At 39.8% G+C, this 18009-nt stretch overlaps 1 protein-coding gene across 10 annotated transcripts in view; it reads right to left on the reverse strand.

Moving 5' to 3' along the window:
- hectd4 (HECT domain E3 ubiquitin protein ligase 4) overlaps positions 1–18009 on the reverse strand; it is a 173658-nt gene that overhangs the window by 115040 nt on the left and 40609 nt on the right. For 5 of the 10 annotated variants that reach the window (XM_078421860.1, XM_078421866.1, XM_078421862.1 and 2 more), the window contains exons 7-11: positions 10901–11071; positions 8440–8632; positions 4470–4631; positions 2291–2404; positions 1816–1956 (exon numbers count right to left, since the gene is read on the reverse strand). In XM_078421860.1, coding sequence (XP_078277986.1) covers positions 1816–1956; positions 2291–2404; positions 4470–4631; positions 8440–8632; positions 10901–11071 — 781 coding nt within the window. The remainder of the gene's footprint in view (positions 1–1815; positions 1957–2290; positions 2405–4469; positions 4632–8439; positions 8633–10900; positions 11072–18009) is intronic. The other 5 variants (XM_078421868.1, XM_078421861.1, XM_078421867.1 and 2 more) reach the window with 2 other exon arrangements.

The raw sequence follows: 18009 nt of genomic DNA on the forward strand, positions 1-18009 counted from the left end.
ATCGGCTGCTCACTGCCCTCCCTGGAGCACCTGTTCAGCCTACGCTGCCTCAGTAGAGCAGGCAAAATAATAAAAGATCCATCCCACCCCGGCCACCGTCTGTTTGTTCATCTGCCCTCTGGTCGACGTTTCAGGTCGATCAAATCCCGAACAAACAGACTTAAGAACAGTTTTTACCCCAGGGCCATACGAGAACTGAACACTACCTTCTGCACTAGGCAACACTGTTAAAACTTTTGTACTTAATATAATTGTATTTATTTGTTTTTGCATTTATTGCATATATGTTTTTACGCACCGTCAGGATTGGCTATTTTTTAATTTCGTTGTACTCGTTGCAATGACAATAAATGAATATTATTATTATTATTATTATTATAACTTGTGTTGATCATGAGACTAAAACAGCAAAAAATCGCCCCGAAGCTTGAGAGGGCCAGGCATAAAGAAAATTGGTGAGCACCAAATAGACAAGAATGTCCAAGTAATGCAACAGTAATAGCACCCTAGAGCAACTACTGCAATAGGCATCGTAAGTAAATGGGACTATCGCTCCACAATGGTACTTTTCTAGCAGTATTTCCTTGAGCAACGTAACGTTGAATAAAACCAGTGGAGATGCCGGGATTGAACCCGGAACCTCATATGTACGAAGCATGCGCTCTACCTCCTCTTAAAGCAGTATTCAACATTTGGGGAAGTCCCAGTTGATGCTATTCCAAAATAGAATGGTGCTTCCTTGGTGTCTGGCCAATATATTATTGCTTGGTTACAGATCATTCGGAGGAGGAAAGGGTGTACTGAACAATTCATGATCCATAGCTGTGCCAATGACATAAGGATAAAGGGGGAAGAGGTACTGTAGCCAGCAAGGAAAGTGATTTTTAAAAAAGCAGTACCTCATGAGGAAAAGGAAGAGTTGGTTAAGAATAGAACCTACAGAGTTTGTTAAGAAATAATAATATCCTCAGGAGAACTTTCCTGATGGGTTAGTTTCTTCCCAAACAAAGTAGGCATTGCCAGATTTGGTTCTGTGAAATGAGTGAATATTAGCGAGGAACATTTAAGGAACACTGATCATAGCATCCTATAGTTTTATCTAGCTATCCAAAAAAGAAAGGAACAATCTGCACAAATAATTTTCTGCATTGTATTCCATCTACTACCTTTTTATTAATTACGTAAAAAAACGATGTTGCTTTTACTGTCGGTCTGCATCCTCCTCATGGCTACCTTTGTATCATCAATAAACTTGGATACAGCATTTTCAGTCCATTCATCCAAGTCACTGATAAAAATTCTATAGCTGAGACCCAACTAAGATTGTCACGATACCACAAATTATAACTGATTTTCTGTTTGTCAACCAAAATTAATATATTACTCTAGATCTCATGCCTTAGTTTTGCACAAAATCCACTAGAGGAACCTTCTCGTAGACACAAGGAACTGCAGATACTGGAATCTTGCACAGAACACAAAGTGCTGGAGACACTCAGAAGGTCATGCTACCTGACCCAATAGGTTACTACAGCACTTTGTGAGGAACTTTATCAACTGCCTTTTGATAGAAAATCAAGCAATTAACAAACTCAGTTGTTAAAAAGATGGAAATTACTACTTGGCTGAAGTCATTATCAGCTTCTCTCCTCAATTTGTTTGTTCACGATATTAGCTGGTAACTTTCAGAAAAGCTAATGCTTGATGGAAGAAAATATCAAAAAGAAAATCATGCTGAACAAAAACTAAATTAGCAATCTAAGTTGTTATGCAAGCCAACAGAAATAGTCCTAATTCTTCAAGTAGCAAACTAACCATTTGGCTCATGGATGATGTGACTAACACCCAGTCTTTGACACACATGATGGAAGGTCTGGTTACCAGGATTGCACCACTGATCCATGTAGTCACTCGAACATGTCCAGATCATATTATTCATAGCATCGTAACAGGCCCCTAGAACATAAAATAGTTGTTAAAGGGCCAAGTGGATAAAGCAAAACAAAATCCATCATGCAGTTTTTATTCAGTACAGCATCACCTATATGGGCAAGAAAACCAGACGCAGGGCAGACTCGACTTCTCACCAGAAACCAGACCACCAGTTACCAGAAATGTTTGTTTACTTATAAGTGACACTACACCAAAATCTTCCTTACAATGCAGATGTGCAAAGGAGAGATCATGTTTCCCACTATTCTGCACAGTAACATTTTGTTTATAACCAACATCAAAAATGAAAAGATTTATAACTGATTAAATCTGAGCACTGGAAATATATTGTCCTTACCTAGTCCTGGAACTAGTGCTCCACGCCCAAGGGAACTACCAGCAGCATCGATCAGGTCTGCCCGGCTGCTAAATTGCCCATCTGCGATGTTGAATACCACATTGGAGGAAAGAACTGAACAGAAAAAAAATGATTTGTCTTAATAGCGATGCACAAAACGAAATAAAATGATTTACTACTCATTGCTTCATATCTTATGATGACACAGAAGGCCATTCAGCCCTTTGACACTATGCCAGCTCTCAGCAGAGCTATCAGATCAGTGAAGTAATCCCTTTCTCACAAGTCCCACAAACTCCATCCGCCATTTTAAGTCCATTTCAGCAACACATCAATATCTCTCTGCAGGCTACAATTAACTTCCACACGATCAGTAACTCCACCAATCTTTGTGTCATCTGCAATTCGCTAATCGAGCCTCCCACATTCAAACCCACGTCATTCTCGTATGTTACAAATAAAGGTCCCAGCAGCAATTCCAGTGGGACACCACCAGTAACAGGGGTAACCAATTACAAAAACAATTCTCCACCTTCATACTCCGTCTTCTTTTGCCAAGCCAGTCTTGGATCCAGTTTGCCAACGCCCTGGATCCCCTATACTCCCACATTTTGAAGCAGTCTTCCAGGTAAGACGTCAAACTTGATAAAATCCTTGTAAATCACATCTACTGCCCTGCCCGCATCAAAACTTTTTATTACTTCTTCAAAGAATTCAATCAAAATAGTCACACGCAGTTTGCCCTTGGTATGCTCCTGCATTTTGAAGTGATCTTTAATTATCTCCTTCAGAATATTCTCCAAGCCCTTCCCTAAACTGATGTTAGACTCACAGGTCTATAGTTACCATTTTTTTCCCTGCTGCCTTTCTTGAAAAAGGGAACCATGTTTGCTGTCCTCCAGTCACATGGCACCTTCACATGTGTCCAACGAAGATTTAAAAATCTCAGCCAGACCCCTAGCAATCCCTTTCCTTGCCTCCTGCCATAAATACCAGCAAAAAAAACAAAACAAAACTGTTGCAGAAACCCAGTGGGTCAGGTGACATCTATGGAGGCAAAGGAATGTTGAGAATTTAGGACAAGACCCTGCATCAGGACATGAAATACAAAAAAAGGAAGCATCGAAGGGAATTTTTAATGAAATTAACAAATTCATTATTAATGTCCACTGCCCTAGAAAACAAGAGCAGTGGCTGCCATTTGAAATTGTAGAACTCACTAACAAGTCCAGAAAACGGTAGTCTTTTTTCAAAAAATGAAACATGATTCTATGAGCTCGTGCATAAACGGAGCAGACCATGAACAGTCCATACGGGGGAAGAAACTAAAATGATAAAAGACACCACCCAATTCTGGTGACAGGCCAGCTAATTCTCTTCCCATGTGACTATTATGAGCATTTTACATTTATACTAATACTTTCATTACAGCAGTCTGTTAAGCAGCTGGAATGGTTTGTATTAATATTAAAATACAATTTCTAAAAGTACTGGATAAAAGAAATTCATTGTTCCATTTCAAGACATATGACAATAAAACACTCTTGACTCTCTTGAAATACATTTGCAGTCACGTTAAATTGATTGATTTGAACTTAGCACGTTCAAGAGCACAATTTAACATTCTGGCCTTAAACTTTGGCTATATCATAAGAATAATTTTTAGGTGAACAATTCTATACAGAATCAATTATTGGCGGCCCGGTGGCGCAGCGGTAGAGTTGCTGCCTTACAGCGAATACAGCGCCGGAGACTCAGGTTCGATCCTGACTACGGGCGCCGTCTGTACGGAGTTTGTACGTTCTCCCCGTGACCTGCGTGGGTTTTCTCCGAGATCTTCGGTTTCCTCCCATACTCCAAAGACGTACAGGTATGTAGGTTAATTGACTGGGTAAATGTTTTTTAAAAATTGTTCCTAGTGTGTGAAGGATAGTGTTAATGTGCGGGGATCGCTGGGCAGCGCGGACTCGGTGGGCCGAAGGGCCTGTTTCCGCGCTGTATCTCTAAATCTAAGAAGTACGAACGGTTATGGCAAGTGATGGGAATGTGAAGTCTTACATAAGCAAAGTATTTTGGTACTACTTGTCTTTGGTACCATGGCAACACTGAATTGAATTTTGTAGCTTGCAAAATGAGTTTGATTTCAGGTAGGTAATTTTTTTAATTACCAGTGACTAACCTTTTAAAGAGGACAATCCACTTGTACCACCAAATAAAGAGCGTGTTGCAGAACTTCCAGATCCTCCGGGTGGTGCAGTAAGCATAACCAGGTATGTCCCACAGGTATACATAGGGGTCTTCCTTAAGGTTTTCAAAGGCAAGCCACAGCTTGTATTTGCTGCTAAATGTACAGGGGAAAAAAAAACCTTATTTGTTTGCCTACTCTTGATGCAAAGAAAGTTTAGTAACAATGAGTGAATTCTGTTTCCATAAACTCATAACTGGATAGCATTAAGAGAAAATAAATGACATTGTGATTCATACAAGTGTATACAAGGTTAAACTAGCCGAATTAAAATAAACATGGACTAAGTGCCTAAATTATAGAAATCTAGGCAGCAATAAATTCACTAGTTCTCTAAATCTTGATGTATTTGCCGAAAGGCACCCATTTACTCCACTATGCACTAAAAGTTAAGATAACATTAAGGACAAAGAGCCAACGTAAATCTAGTTATCCAAATCAGGAGCCCACATTAAATATAAACCAACATATACACAAGACAAAACCCTTCGACATCCGGGAAATATTGATCCACGATCATTCAAAATGCAGAAGGAACATTTGGGGTAGATTTGAGAATCTCAAGGCTGTGTATAGGAAGCACTCAGATTGCTTGCATAATTGGTGGAGGAGCGCATAACCTCACAATCTATCTATCTGCTTCTCCATTAGCATCTCTTGCCACGTCTGTAGAAAAGTCAATGGTTCCCACATTGCCTCACTAGTCACCTCAAAACCACAGAACTCGAGTGAATGTTATGCTTGTTTACGAGGGTTTGCCACAGCAAGGAGAAGTTGAAGTGCTTGAAAAAATAAATATAGTGAAAATTAATCCAAATGAAGTATTGGAAAGGCTGATGATGTTTCAAGTTAATAGACCACCTAGGTCAGATGGGATACACTTTATATTTCTGAGGGAAGGGAGATTGATGTGAAGATTGCTGAAGGACCGGCCATATCTTACAATCCTTTCTTCGTAGGTGCTGGGAAAATGGCAAATAGGATACACTTGCTCAAAAAAGCATACAGGTGCCTGAGAGGTCTATTTGTTTACCCTTGGAAGTTGGAGAAGCTTTTCAGAAACATCAGTCAGAGGAATATTAAAAGAAGAAAGTCTGGGTTAATAAAGGAGACTCAATACAGATTTGTTGAAGGGATGTCATGTTTAATTAACTTGACTGAATCTTTTGATGAGGTTAAAAAGTTTAATGATAGGAATACCATTTTCAGAAGACAAATCACCTGTGTTTCAGTCTAGAGGATAGTAGACAGTGATATTCTTCAGGGTCAGTGCTGTGAGCACCAGATATATGCAGACAGATAACACTTGTGGGGTAAAATTTCAAAATTTGCAGATGAAACCAAACAGCACACTAAATTATGAGGAGCATTGTAACATGATCAGAGAGACAAGCAGATGGAGATGAAGACAATAGGAACTGCAGATGCTTGTTTACAAAAAACAAAACTGCTGAAGTAACTCAGCAAGTCAAGCAGCATACCCGGAATACATGGACTGGTGTCGTTTCAGGCCAGGACCTGAAATCTCACCTGTCCTCTGGGGATGCTGCCTGAGTCATTGAGTTATTCCAGCACTGTGTAGAAATGGCAGTTGTTAGTGAGGAACCAAAATCCTAGTACTAAACCCTAATGAATTCCACTGTACACTTACTTCCATTCTGCAAAACAACCTTTCACAACTAAGCCAATTTTCTATCCATGCTCTACAAGCCTTTTTATTGCAAACATTTCAGTATTGATGACAAATCTATTTTAGTGGCACTTTATGAATTGTCTTTTGGAAGTCCATGAATACCATATTGACTGCATTTCACTAATCAATCTGTCTATTACTTCATCAAAGAATGCATCTAATTGAAATCAAATGCCCTTCAATAAATTCAGACTTGCTTTCTCTAATCACTCCATGCGTGTCCAAGTGGCTACAATTTCTGCCTCTGATAGTTGTTTCATTAAGGCTAAACAGATGGATCTGTAGTTGGTTTACCGGTACACTATTTTTGAACAATTACAATGATTGATAAAAAATTCATGACCTATAAAAAATGCAGTACAAAACCTCCAGAGTCAGAATTGAAATGTGAAAATATCAGCAACTGACAAGCTCAACACAATGCTATTGAGAACCAAAACAGATTATTATAAGTATATACAGGCACAAGAAACTGCATGCAGATGCTGGATTCCTGGGTAAAACACAAAGTACTGGAATAACTCGATTTATTCACAAAATGCTGGAGTAACTCAGCAGGTCAGGCAGCATCTCGGGAGAGAAGGAATGGAATAACTGGAAACTGGAATAACTCGGCAGGTCAGGCAATATGTGTGGGGGTTGGGGGCAGGATGGTGGTAGAAACGGTTGTGCTCTGGGGAGGAGAGAGCACAGAAAGGGGGAAATGGGAGGGTGTTACCGTTGGGTTGTGAGCTACCCAAGTGAAATACAGTGTGCTGTTCCTCCAGTTTGCATGTCGCCTCACTCAAGCAATGGAGGAATACCTAGGACAGAAAGATCGGTTTGGGAATGGGAAGGCATGTTAACAACTGGGGGATCCAACAGACCATGGAGGACCGAGTGCAAGTGATCAGCAAAACAGTCGCTTCAATTACACTTGGTCTTGCCGATGTAAAGGAGGCCATGTTGAAAGCACAGAATGAAGTAAATAAGATTAGAGGAAGTGCACGTTAACCTCTGTCTCACTTGGAAGGGCAGTTGGAGTTCCTGGATTGAGGTGAGGGAGGAGGTGTGGGACAGGTGTACATCTACTGTGTGTTGCAGGAGGAAGTAGTTGGGGAGGGACGGTTTGGGTATTCCAATTACATTTGAAGTATTTGTGCACAAGTTTGAGAACAGAAGCAAATGCACAAGTTAGAAGTGTAATGCACTGCTGCACTTGTCTAAAAACTGTAGAAGTTGGCACACTAGAAAAATCCCCCATGTCCAGAAACAAGTCCAATCACTCCATCAAAATACAATCTTTATGTCTGCAATTGGGGAAAAAAAGAGGCTGATTTTAAAGGAAGTCTGATTGTTATGAATTCTAGTTATGCATCATTGTAGCAATTATACAACTTTCCTATCCACTTGGATGGCACCAATGGGAATACAGCAAGAAAGGACAACAAATTAAGTACATTTTAAAAATATAGAAGGAAAATTACATATTATATTAATTTATACATATTAATTTATTTTTAAAGCTGTCCTATTATTTCACTGATAGAATTACCAAAGTAGCAGTATTTATATTTCCTCATGAAAATGAAAGGCTCGAGGGAGATTGCTTATGAAATAGTATACAGGTGGCAGATCTAGGAACTAGACACCGTGCTTTACCCACGACACCCGTACCAAACTTTAAAACTTCTCACACTGGAGAATTGTCTTTATGAGTACAGAAAATGTGCAACCACTAACGTTTGTTTCTAATACTTCCCAACCTATAAATTTAATGGGCAGCATTAAATCCAATGCTGCACATAAACAGTATTTTGTCTTGCCACAAACACTTTAGACAAAACAACATCTCCAAGGGTTTAATAATAACTTGCTTTCCTTATTTCCCATTATTAGTACAATATTTCTCCCCTTCCCCCTTTCAATCTACATTCCTTCCTCTAGCTTCATAATTCGCAACTCTTCAATTCTCTAGTGTCTCACACCTTCTGACTTTACATCTCTGGCCTTTGTCCAACCATCTACCTATCAAACTGCACCCCCCACCTGTATCCACCTATTACTTGCCCGGCTTTGTTCTGCCTCCCCTATTTTACAGCTTTATTCCCCCCCCCCTCCACAATCAGCCCGAAGAAGGGTCCCGACCCAATATGTCACCTTTCCATGTTCTCCAGAGATGCTGCCTGACCCTCTGACTTTGTGACTTTTTTTTAAAGCCTTTATTCCTACCGGAATGGTCTTCTTTCAGTGTGTTGGTGATTGTGGACCCAGTAAGAGCGGCCAATGTTGCTGAGGGGGAAGCACGATATCGGGAAAGTCGACTGAGCAGCATTTCATTTATGCTTTTTGCAGATTCACCTTCTTTTCTTGTTAAAATACTTCGTTCGTGGAGTGGCCGTGCTGTGCAGATCTCATTGTGCATCTGGAACATAACAGTAAAAAAAGTTACAACTGTAAAGATTAGCAAGGGGGCAGGATCCAATGCAAGGGTAAGGAAGGTGAGAGGCTGGAAATTGGTATGGAAGGTGATGAAAGAAAGTTCATTGGAGAGGATAGGCAGAGCCACAGCAGGGAGCGAGGAAGGACTGTTGGTTTACATTGCATTTATTTTAATGTAAGAGGCCTGACAGTGAAGCAGATGAACCCAAGACGGATAGGTTCGTGCGACTGGTACATTGTAGCCATTATGGAAACCTGGCGAAGGGAAGGACCGGACTGACAGCTTAATACTCCAGGGTACAAATGCTACAGGCAAGATAGAGGTGGAGTTAAAAGATAAGGGTGTGTGGCTTTACCGATTAAGGATACAGGCAGCATCCATAGGGAGGGAGTCAGAATCAACTTTTTAAGACAGTGATTCTTCATCAGGACTCTTTTGATGGACCTGAAATATTGACTCTTTTCATCAATAGTCATTTCTTAGTTCTGAGCCAGGAAAAAATGTTAATTATTTGCCTTGGGACAACCACAAAGGGATTAACTACTCTTTTATTCCTGACCCATGTGGCCATTAATCATGCGCAATTATTGACAGATCTGCCAGCAATTTTGTGCAAAGATTGTGGCCAGACATGAACAAGACAGCATTTTTTTCCCTCCCCAATTTCATAAGTGCTAAGATTAATTATAGAATCTCAACTGACACCATTAACTAATAAGCCTGGGACTGTTCAATGAGCTGACCACCAATGCTGTCATTGAAACGTCCAATTTTATTTGTATTATTATCTCAGGAAGATTGCATCAGTATTTTGCAATTAAAATCAGTGCCAGAAAAATAATGAAAGTATTTTAACCTAATCTTTGCTATAATTCATGGGTCAGAGATTGGTTTGAGAATTGAATTTACCATGTGAGTAGATCATTAGCCAGAGTGTGACTGGAACATTAAAATATCAACATGAATCAATTCATTAATGAAAATGGAAACAATATTTGTTTTGCATTCATCATAACTAAAATAAATATATTAACTACCTCAGCAGAGATTAAGATTAATTTGTAATTTGCTGAGAGCACTAAGATGAACAGTAACAATATTATGAACATTGCTCTCCCTCCAACTAATACTAGAGTCAGAGTAGTCTGTCATTGCCCTGACACTTTTTTTCCTCAGTCTTACCTAAACAATACTGCAAATCATTGCCAACAAAGTATCTGCTGGAGTGAAGCTAATCTACTGTACTAATAGGAAATGTAAATTAAAGGCAACTACAGAATGTACCAAGCAGTTGCAGAATACAAACATTTGTGCTTGCACAAGTTTAAGGCTGAACTTCAACTAATCTTTGAGCATTAATCTTTGAGCATCTCTGAACTCATCTAATCTTTAAGGCTGAACTTCAACTAATCTTTAATCTTTTAATCACTGATATATATAAGATAATGGGCATTATACATAACATGCAAAACAAAAAGGTCCTCCACCAACTACCAGCTGTTGTCTTGCTGCTCCATCAGTCTGAATATTGTCCCAGTCAAAATGTTGTGCATTTGTTTCCGTCCACAGATGCTGCCCGATGTGCTGAGTTCCTCCAGCAGTTTGCTTTTTGTTCAAGACTCCAGAGTTTACAGTCCATTGTTTCCCCTCCACCCACCTGTCCTGAATGTACAATACTATCCACTGACAAAAAGAAATTATCGTCAAGACCCAGGAAAACATGGTCTCCATCCCATATCTTGGTAACTTCCTCTCAGTAAAAATAGATATTGATGCTAACATTCACCTTTGAAAAGGCCTCTAAAATGAAACAAAACCCTTAATTTTTATTTGTCAACTGTGATCCATGCCTTCTTGTACATGTGAGACTTTGACATCTCAAGGAGCTGTAAAGATACCATCAACAATGCCCTCAAAATCCTCCAAATCTACTAGAAGAATTAATGAACCAACGTCTACATCTCCTCACAGGCCAGCATCCCTAGCCTGGAGCACCATTTACATATTGTTCTCTTTATTTAAGAATGTTAAAGAATTGGGAGACAATTCAGAGGAGGTTTACTGCAATAACTAAAATAGGCAGATTGTCTTATGAAACAAAGTTGGCAGGCTGATTCTATCGTATGACTCAACAATTCAAAATGATTAATAAAAAGTACATCCAGGAAATGCAAGATCATGATGCCTTAAAAACAAATGGAATGAAGCATCTCTAAATCAATTTTAAACTAAAAGTATCCAGAAACTTACTGTCAGTTCAAAGACATCCATGAAAACAGAGTGACCCTTGGGAGTTTTCTCATTTAAGCCTGCAGGAGACCAGATCCAATAGATGTAGGTTCCATCAGAGCAGAGGTGAACTGTGGTCATGTTGCTGCCAAAAGGGAAATGGTTTGATGGCATGGACACTACCTGGGACACCTGAACAAGGAGGAGCAAACAAAATGTTAAAATACAGCGCTCCCTAATCAGCCTAAAGTAGTTCAGTTCTATGGGGTCTGGGACGCACATTTTGGAAACACTTGTCCAAATGCCAATACTAAAGAATTAAAGTTAAAATTCTGAGCTGTTGTAATGGCTCAGTACTTTATTACCTGGTTAGTTGGTCAATAGAGAATGTGCAATAGCAGTGCAAGAAAAAACATGGGTGCATGCTGTGTTCAGCCTTTACATATTATTTTCTCAAATTAAGTCAATGAGGGTTCACGTTAATCTACACAAGTGGAGTACAATCCTCAACAATGAAAAACATCTATACAGCATTCACACACATTACTCAAAAGCAATTATTGTTAGCCATTTGTATTAACAATGTCAAAGCTGCTCTTTATATACCTCAGTTTTTATTTCTCCTGTTTTTACAATGGAGAAATGAAGGCAAGGGAACTTGGGACAGGTAATGGAGATGTCTTGAGGACAGTCCGCATTACAATCAAGGAGATGCTGAACATCTTAAAGCTTACGAAGGTACATAAATCTCCCAGGCCTAATCAGATATATCCGGGGATGTTATGGGAAACTCTAAAGATGAAATTGCAGGAGCCCTGGCTGAGAGATATGAATCATCATTAGACATGGGTGAGGTGCCAGGTGACTGGAGGGTGACTAATGTTGTGCCTCTATTTAAGAAGAGCTGCAAAAAATGTCTGTGAACTATCGACCAGTAAGCGTAAAATCTGTGGTATGCAATGTACTGGAAAGGATTCTGAGATATATATGCTTTTGGATAGACAAAGATGATATTAGGGATAGAGTGCATCATTTTGTACACGGGAGATTGTGTCTTACGAATTTAATTGAGTTTTTTAACTAAGTAACCAAAATGTTTGATGAGGGCAAAGCCGTAGATATTGTCTATATGGACTCCACTATATGGACTCCTGCAAAATTTTCATTAAGATTCTACATTGTTGGCTGCTCTGGAAAGTTAGATCGCATGGGATCTAGGGAGAACTAGCTAACTGGATAAAGAATTGGCTACATGGAAGGAAGCAGAGGGTGGAATGGTGTTTTTCAGATGGGAGGCCCCTAGCTAGTGATGTGCCTCAAGGATCAGTGCTGGGTCCATTGCTGTTTGTGGTTTATATCAACGATTTGGAAGAAAGTATACAATGCATGATTAGTAACTTTGCATTAGGCCACACTGGAGTGTTGCATTCAGTTTTGGTAATTTTGCTATAGGAAGGATGTCATTAATCTGGAAAGAGTGCAGAGAAGATTTACAAGAATGTTGTAAAAACTCGAGAGCCTGAGCGATAGGGAGAGGTTGTGCAAGCTAGGACTCTATTTCTTGGAGCGCAGGAAGCTGAGGGTTGACCGTATAGTGGTGTACAAAATCACAAGAGGAATAGGTAGGGTGAATGCGCCAAGTCTTTTACCAGGGTAGGAGAATCAAAATTCAGAGGACATAGGTTTAAGATGAGAGGGGAAAGGTTCCATAGAAACCTGAGGGTCAACTTTTTCTCTCAGAGTGTGGCATATTTAGATCCTGCTGCCAGATGAAGTAGTTGAGGCAGATACTATAACAGCATTTAAAAGAAAGGTTTTTGAGAAATATGGGCTAAATGCAGGCAAATGGGACAAGCTTGATGGGGCATCTTGGTAGTCATGGACGAGTTGGACTCAAGGGCCTGTTTCCGTGCTGTATGACTCTAGGACCACCAAAGGAAACAGATATATGCTTACTCAGAACTGCAGACACCAAAGATCAAATTTAATATATTTTTTCTTGAGCCAATGGTCTACATGTACTACACATTTACACTACTAAGATGGCATCATAAAACTAATACTAAGATTCAAATAGTAAATTTAATTCCCAAAGATTATAAATTAGTTTCCATTTTACCCATAATTCCCCGACGGCAACATTTTTGCTTTCTACAGCAACGTGTTATACCTGCATTCAAATTTTAAAGATAATTCCAAATCACATAAACCTGGGTCTTCTAAGTGTTAGAGATTGATTAAAAATATATTTTAACAATATAGCCATTCCCTAAACAGAGAATGGCTTCGGGAAGGACAGACAAGAATTTCAATACTCAAAGTTCACAATTTGTTATACAGTCTGTTAACTTTTTCTCAACAATGAATGATTCTTTACCTTTATATGCAAATGACTGATCATATTTGCTATTAAGCATCTAGTGAAGTTCATGTATACAATCTACTCCTGGATTTTTTTTAAACAGAGTGCAGGAGTAACTCAGCAGGTCAGACAGCATCTTGGGAGGGCATGGATAGGTAATGTTGCGGGCTGGGACATTTCTTCAGACTATGGGTCTGAAGGGTCCCGACCCGAAACGTCACCTTTCCATGGCCTCCAATTGATGCTGCCTGACCTGCTGAGTTACTCCCGCAGCGTGTTTTTGTTTTGTAAATCAAATGCTATAATTTATCACAGAGTTCAATGTCCAGCTCTTCACGTCCACGGTAGATGCGTAGGTTCATATCTCAATAGACAATTTTGATTTTAGGTATGATTCTTTCATTCATCACGTTATAGCCAGCAACAGTCTTCCCAAGGGTCCAAGGATAAATGATCCCATCCACCCATCTGAACTCACTTATCCGAAATTTTACTCTATTTCTGCAATTTACAAATATCCTTTCCAAGGGTCACTGCAATTTTATTGTGTTCACTATACTTATATATAGTGTGAAACACTTCAAAACCATGATTTAAAATAGCCCACCCCTCTCCATCTGACTCACATCCAAGATTTTACTCTATTTCTTCCATTATTGTTTTATATTCAACATTCCCTATGGATGCTCTGATGTTCCATGTCCTGACAGTACTTTTGTAAAGCATGAAATTCTCCAATTACTGGAGTAGTCAGTAATTAAAATCCCATGTGTAGGAAGGAACTGCTGGTTTACACCAAAGATAGACAAAAAATGCTGGAGTAACTCCGCGAGTCAAAGAGCATCTTTGGAGACAAGGAAAAGGTGGCGTTTTGGATCGAGATACTCCTTCAGACTAGGAGTCAGGGGAGAGCGAAACTAGAGGTATGAGAAGGTACAGAACAAAATCAGAGCCAGCACCGATGACCAAGGAAAGGTGGAGCCCAGAATGGTCCATTGTTGGCTGTGGAAGAGATGATAACGTAGGGATAATTAATAAATTTTCCTCCAGGTCACTATTAATCAAACCTGACACAAAGTTTCTAAAACATTCCCACTAAGATTAAATTAATTAGCTTGTTGTTGGCTATTTAAAATCCCATGTAGCTATGATCCAACAAACGATGCATAATTTCCAAATGCAAACAGCACGGAACCTGAAAGCTAAAAGAACTGTGAGGAAAACAGTAAGCATTTAAAAATATATTCTTCAGGCTGGTGGCATGAACAAACACATCGCAGATGAAATTTAACACTGAAAAATTAGAAATATTATATTGCGGTTGGAAAAATAAGAAGCGGCAAGATAAACTGGGGGCATAATCTTTAAAGAGATAAAGGAACATAGGTGTGTCAGCATGGTTGATTGAAAAGAAAAAACAATCGACAAAGTGGGATTTTGGGGGACAGACAGAAATTGCAGGGGCAGTAACCTTAATCTTCCAGTGCTCTTTGGATATGGGCTTGATGCAAATGTAACTCCTTTGTTTAAAAAAGGGATTGAGGATAAACTAGGCAACTACAGGTTAATTAGTTTAACCTCAGTGGGAACGTTTTAGACACTTTGATTCCGGACAGGATTAATAGTGACCAGGAGGAAAATGGATTAAATAAGACAAAACAGCATGGATTTGTGAAATACATGTCAAGTTCAACCAATTTCACAGATTATGTTGATGAGCCAACACACTGGCTGGGGGGGGGGGCCGCATGATGGCTGCCTCGCCAACGGTCTGTCTTCATCTTTTTCATTTTTTGTGTTTTTAGTTTGTTGGAAAATGTATGTTTTAGTTTATCTTTAGTTTTGTATTTGTGGGGGATGGTGGGGGAACTTTTCTTATCTCTTTCCTCGACGGAGATGCGACTTTTTCCGTGTCATATCTCCATCTGCACTGCGACCTAACATCATGGAGCTGGCAGCCTCTTGTTTGGGACTTCTAGAGCTCCAAAACCATGGAGCCTGCGGACTTAATATCTTGGAGCGGGTGATCCCTTTGCCAGGGGTCGGCCTTTGGTGCTCCAACCTGCGGGAGCTGCGGACTTTAACATCGTGACGCTCGCGGTCCCTGGTTAGGGAGCGATTTCGGGAACTCCAAGCCGCAGGAGTTTTGACCGTCCCAATGTGGGAGCTTAGACCGCCCCGACGTGGGAGCTCGATCGCCAGCTGTGGATGGTTTGACTCCCCCGACCGTGGGAGGAAAGGAAGAAAGAAGATAAGACTTTATTGCCTTCCATCACAGTGGGGAATGTGGAGGAGGTGCTGTGACGGATGTTTATGTCAAATCTTTATGTAGTTGTGTGTCTTGTTACTTTTTTGGTATGACTGTGTGGCAAACCCAATTCCTCGAATGTTGTAAAACATACTTGGCTAATAAATTATGATTATGATTATGATGAGAGAAATCTCATTAATATGTTATATGTGGACTTGCAGATGTTTTTTTGATGTTTATTGATGCTTATTGAGATACATTTAATAGACTTATCAGCAAAGTTGAAGCATGTAGCAAAAAAACTGATATTGGTAGCATGGATACAAAATTCAGCTAGGTCACAGACAGAGGTTTGTGATGAATGGTCACTTTTCAGATTGGTGGAAGGTGAACTGTACTGGATCCTTGGCTTTTTCGATATATTATTCTTGTTCTTGGCAGAAGCCACAATTTCTAAATTTTGCATAAACAACATAAAATTTGGTGCACTTGTGAACTGCACAGAGAATATCGGTAGATTACAGCAGGATATATAAACAGGACAGTGAGGTGGGCGGACAAATGGCAGATGAAGTTTAATGTGAAGAAATGGTAGGTGATACATTTTGGTCAAAAGACCAGGGAGTGGTACTGTAACAGCAAAGGGCCCTGGGGATATGCTTGTCCAAATTATTTTAAATGATAGGGCAAATTAAGAAAACATACATACTTCTGGGCTTTTTTAATAATAGAAAATAGAAACATAGAAAGCAGGTGCAGGAGGAGGCGGGCATTTGGCCCTTTGAGCCAGCACCGCCTTTCATTGTGATCATGGTTGATCGTCCACAATCAGTAACCTGTGCCTGCCTTCTCCCCATATCCCTTGATTCCACTAGCCCCTAGAGCTCTATCTAATTGTCTTTTAAATTCAAGCTCTATCTAACTCTCTTTTAAATTAAATAGAAGCTTTAATAAAGGGATATTAAAAGAGATATGAAAAGGGAAGTTTAACTGAACCTATAGAAAATGTATTGCCCAGCCTCAATTCTGGCTAACACATTATAGTAAGGATGCAACGGCATTAGAGAGGGTCCAGAATAGATTTACAAGAATAATTTCTGAGATGAGGAGTTACAGTTATAACATTGAGATTTCCATGTGTAACAAGTGATTAACATAATACAAAACTGGCAAAGTTCAACAAGTCAGTGGGGTGTCTCACCACGTGTTGCCAAACTGTCCAGTTCATTTCCATTTACTTTTTTTGGCAATGACTGAGAAGCATTTTGCCATGTCTGCTTTCTGCACAAACATCACCGCAACTTTGGCAGGGCAAATGCGCAATACTTGCACTTGTTAAATTTGCGACCTTAGTAATCATGCAGGCAAGAATATCTTACTCTCAGTTCACATACAAAAGTACAAAAGATAAGATCAGTCCTTAAAACTCAGTTTATGTTAGATGGAACTATAATCATCACATTAATTATTAGTAGGAAGGAACTGCAGATAATGGTTTATACCGAAGATAGACACAAAATGCTAGAGTAACTCAGCGGATCAGGCAGCACCTCTGGAGAAAAGGAATAGGTGACATTTCAGGTCTGAAAAAGGGTCTCAACCCGAAACATCACCTATTCCATTTCTCTAAAGATGCTGCCAGACCCACTGAGTTACTTCAGCATTTTGTCTACATAGATTAATGTCCTTAGTTAATTGAGGGAGAAGCAGATAGTGAAGACCTCACTCAAAACTCATGGCCTAACAGGCAGCAATGATCTCTGTCCTCCTAAAAACTTAGATACCTACACCTGGCACCTCAAGGCACTGGATAAGTATAACGAATGCTATCTCTGCTAAATCCTTCAAATTCACTGGAAGGACAATCAAACCAACTTCAGTGTTCACTCCCCAGGTTGACAACCTCACTTGGACATCCTAATTACACACAATTGGCCAACTTGGGAAGGCTACCTTGGTTGCATGCCTGACATCGGAACCCCAAAAACATTTTATTTCAAGCTCAGTCATGGGGAAAGATCACCAAGCAAACAGAGGAAAGGATTCAAGGTTGTGATCAAAGCCTCGTTGCAGAAATGCAACTTTACTGACTCTTGGGAATTCCTGGTCCATATTTCCAAATGGAGTAAGGGTATTTGGAATGACACTGAGCACCTCTAGCTACGTTGGGAGCCATTGATAAGTACTGGGCACCCACATGCTCCCTCAGTCAGGGAGTCTACAATTGACACATTAACTTCATTAGCCACCACAAAATCAAAGTGGAAGAATGTCATCCCCCGATCCTGTTTTGCTCAAGATTCCACCCTCTGCAGTCTCCCATGCCTCAATCCCAAAGGATGCCTCAGATGAAAACTTTTAACAAGTAACTAAGATGGGACACAATGGGGCAAGTGCTTTATCTGTCCAGTAAACTTTTAATGTTTATTATAGGACTAGAGAAATTAGTATGATTAAATATTCATCAGGTTGCTGAAACAAAAAAAGGTACATATTATTGAGTCTGCCCTGAATTAC

The sequence above is a fragment of the Rhinoraja longicauda genome, chromosome 25 (assembly GCF_053455715.1).
Source record: "Rhinoraja longicauda isolate Sanriku21f chromosome 25, sRhiLon1.1, whole genome shotgun sequence".
Lineage (NCBI taxonomy): Eukaryota > Metazoa > Chordata > Chondrichthyes > Rajiformes > Arhynchobatidae > Rhinoraja > Rhinoraja longicauda.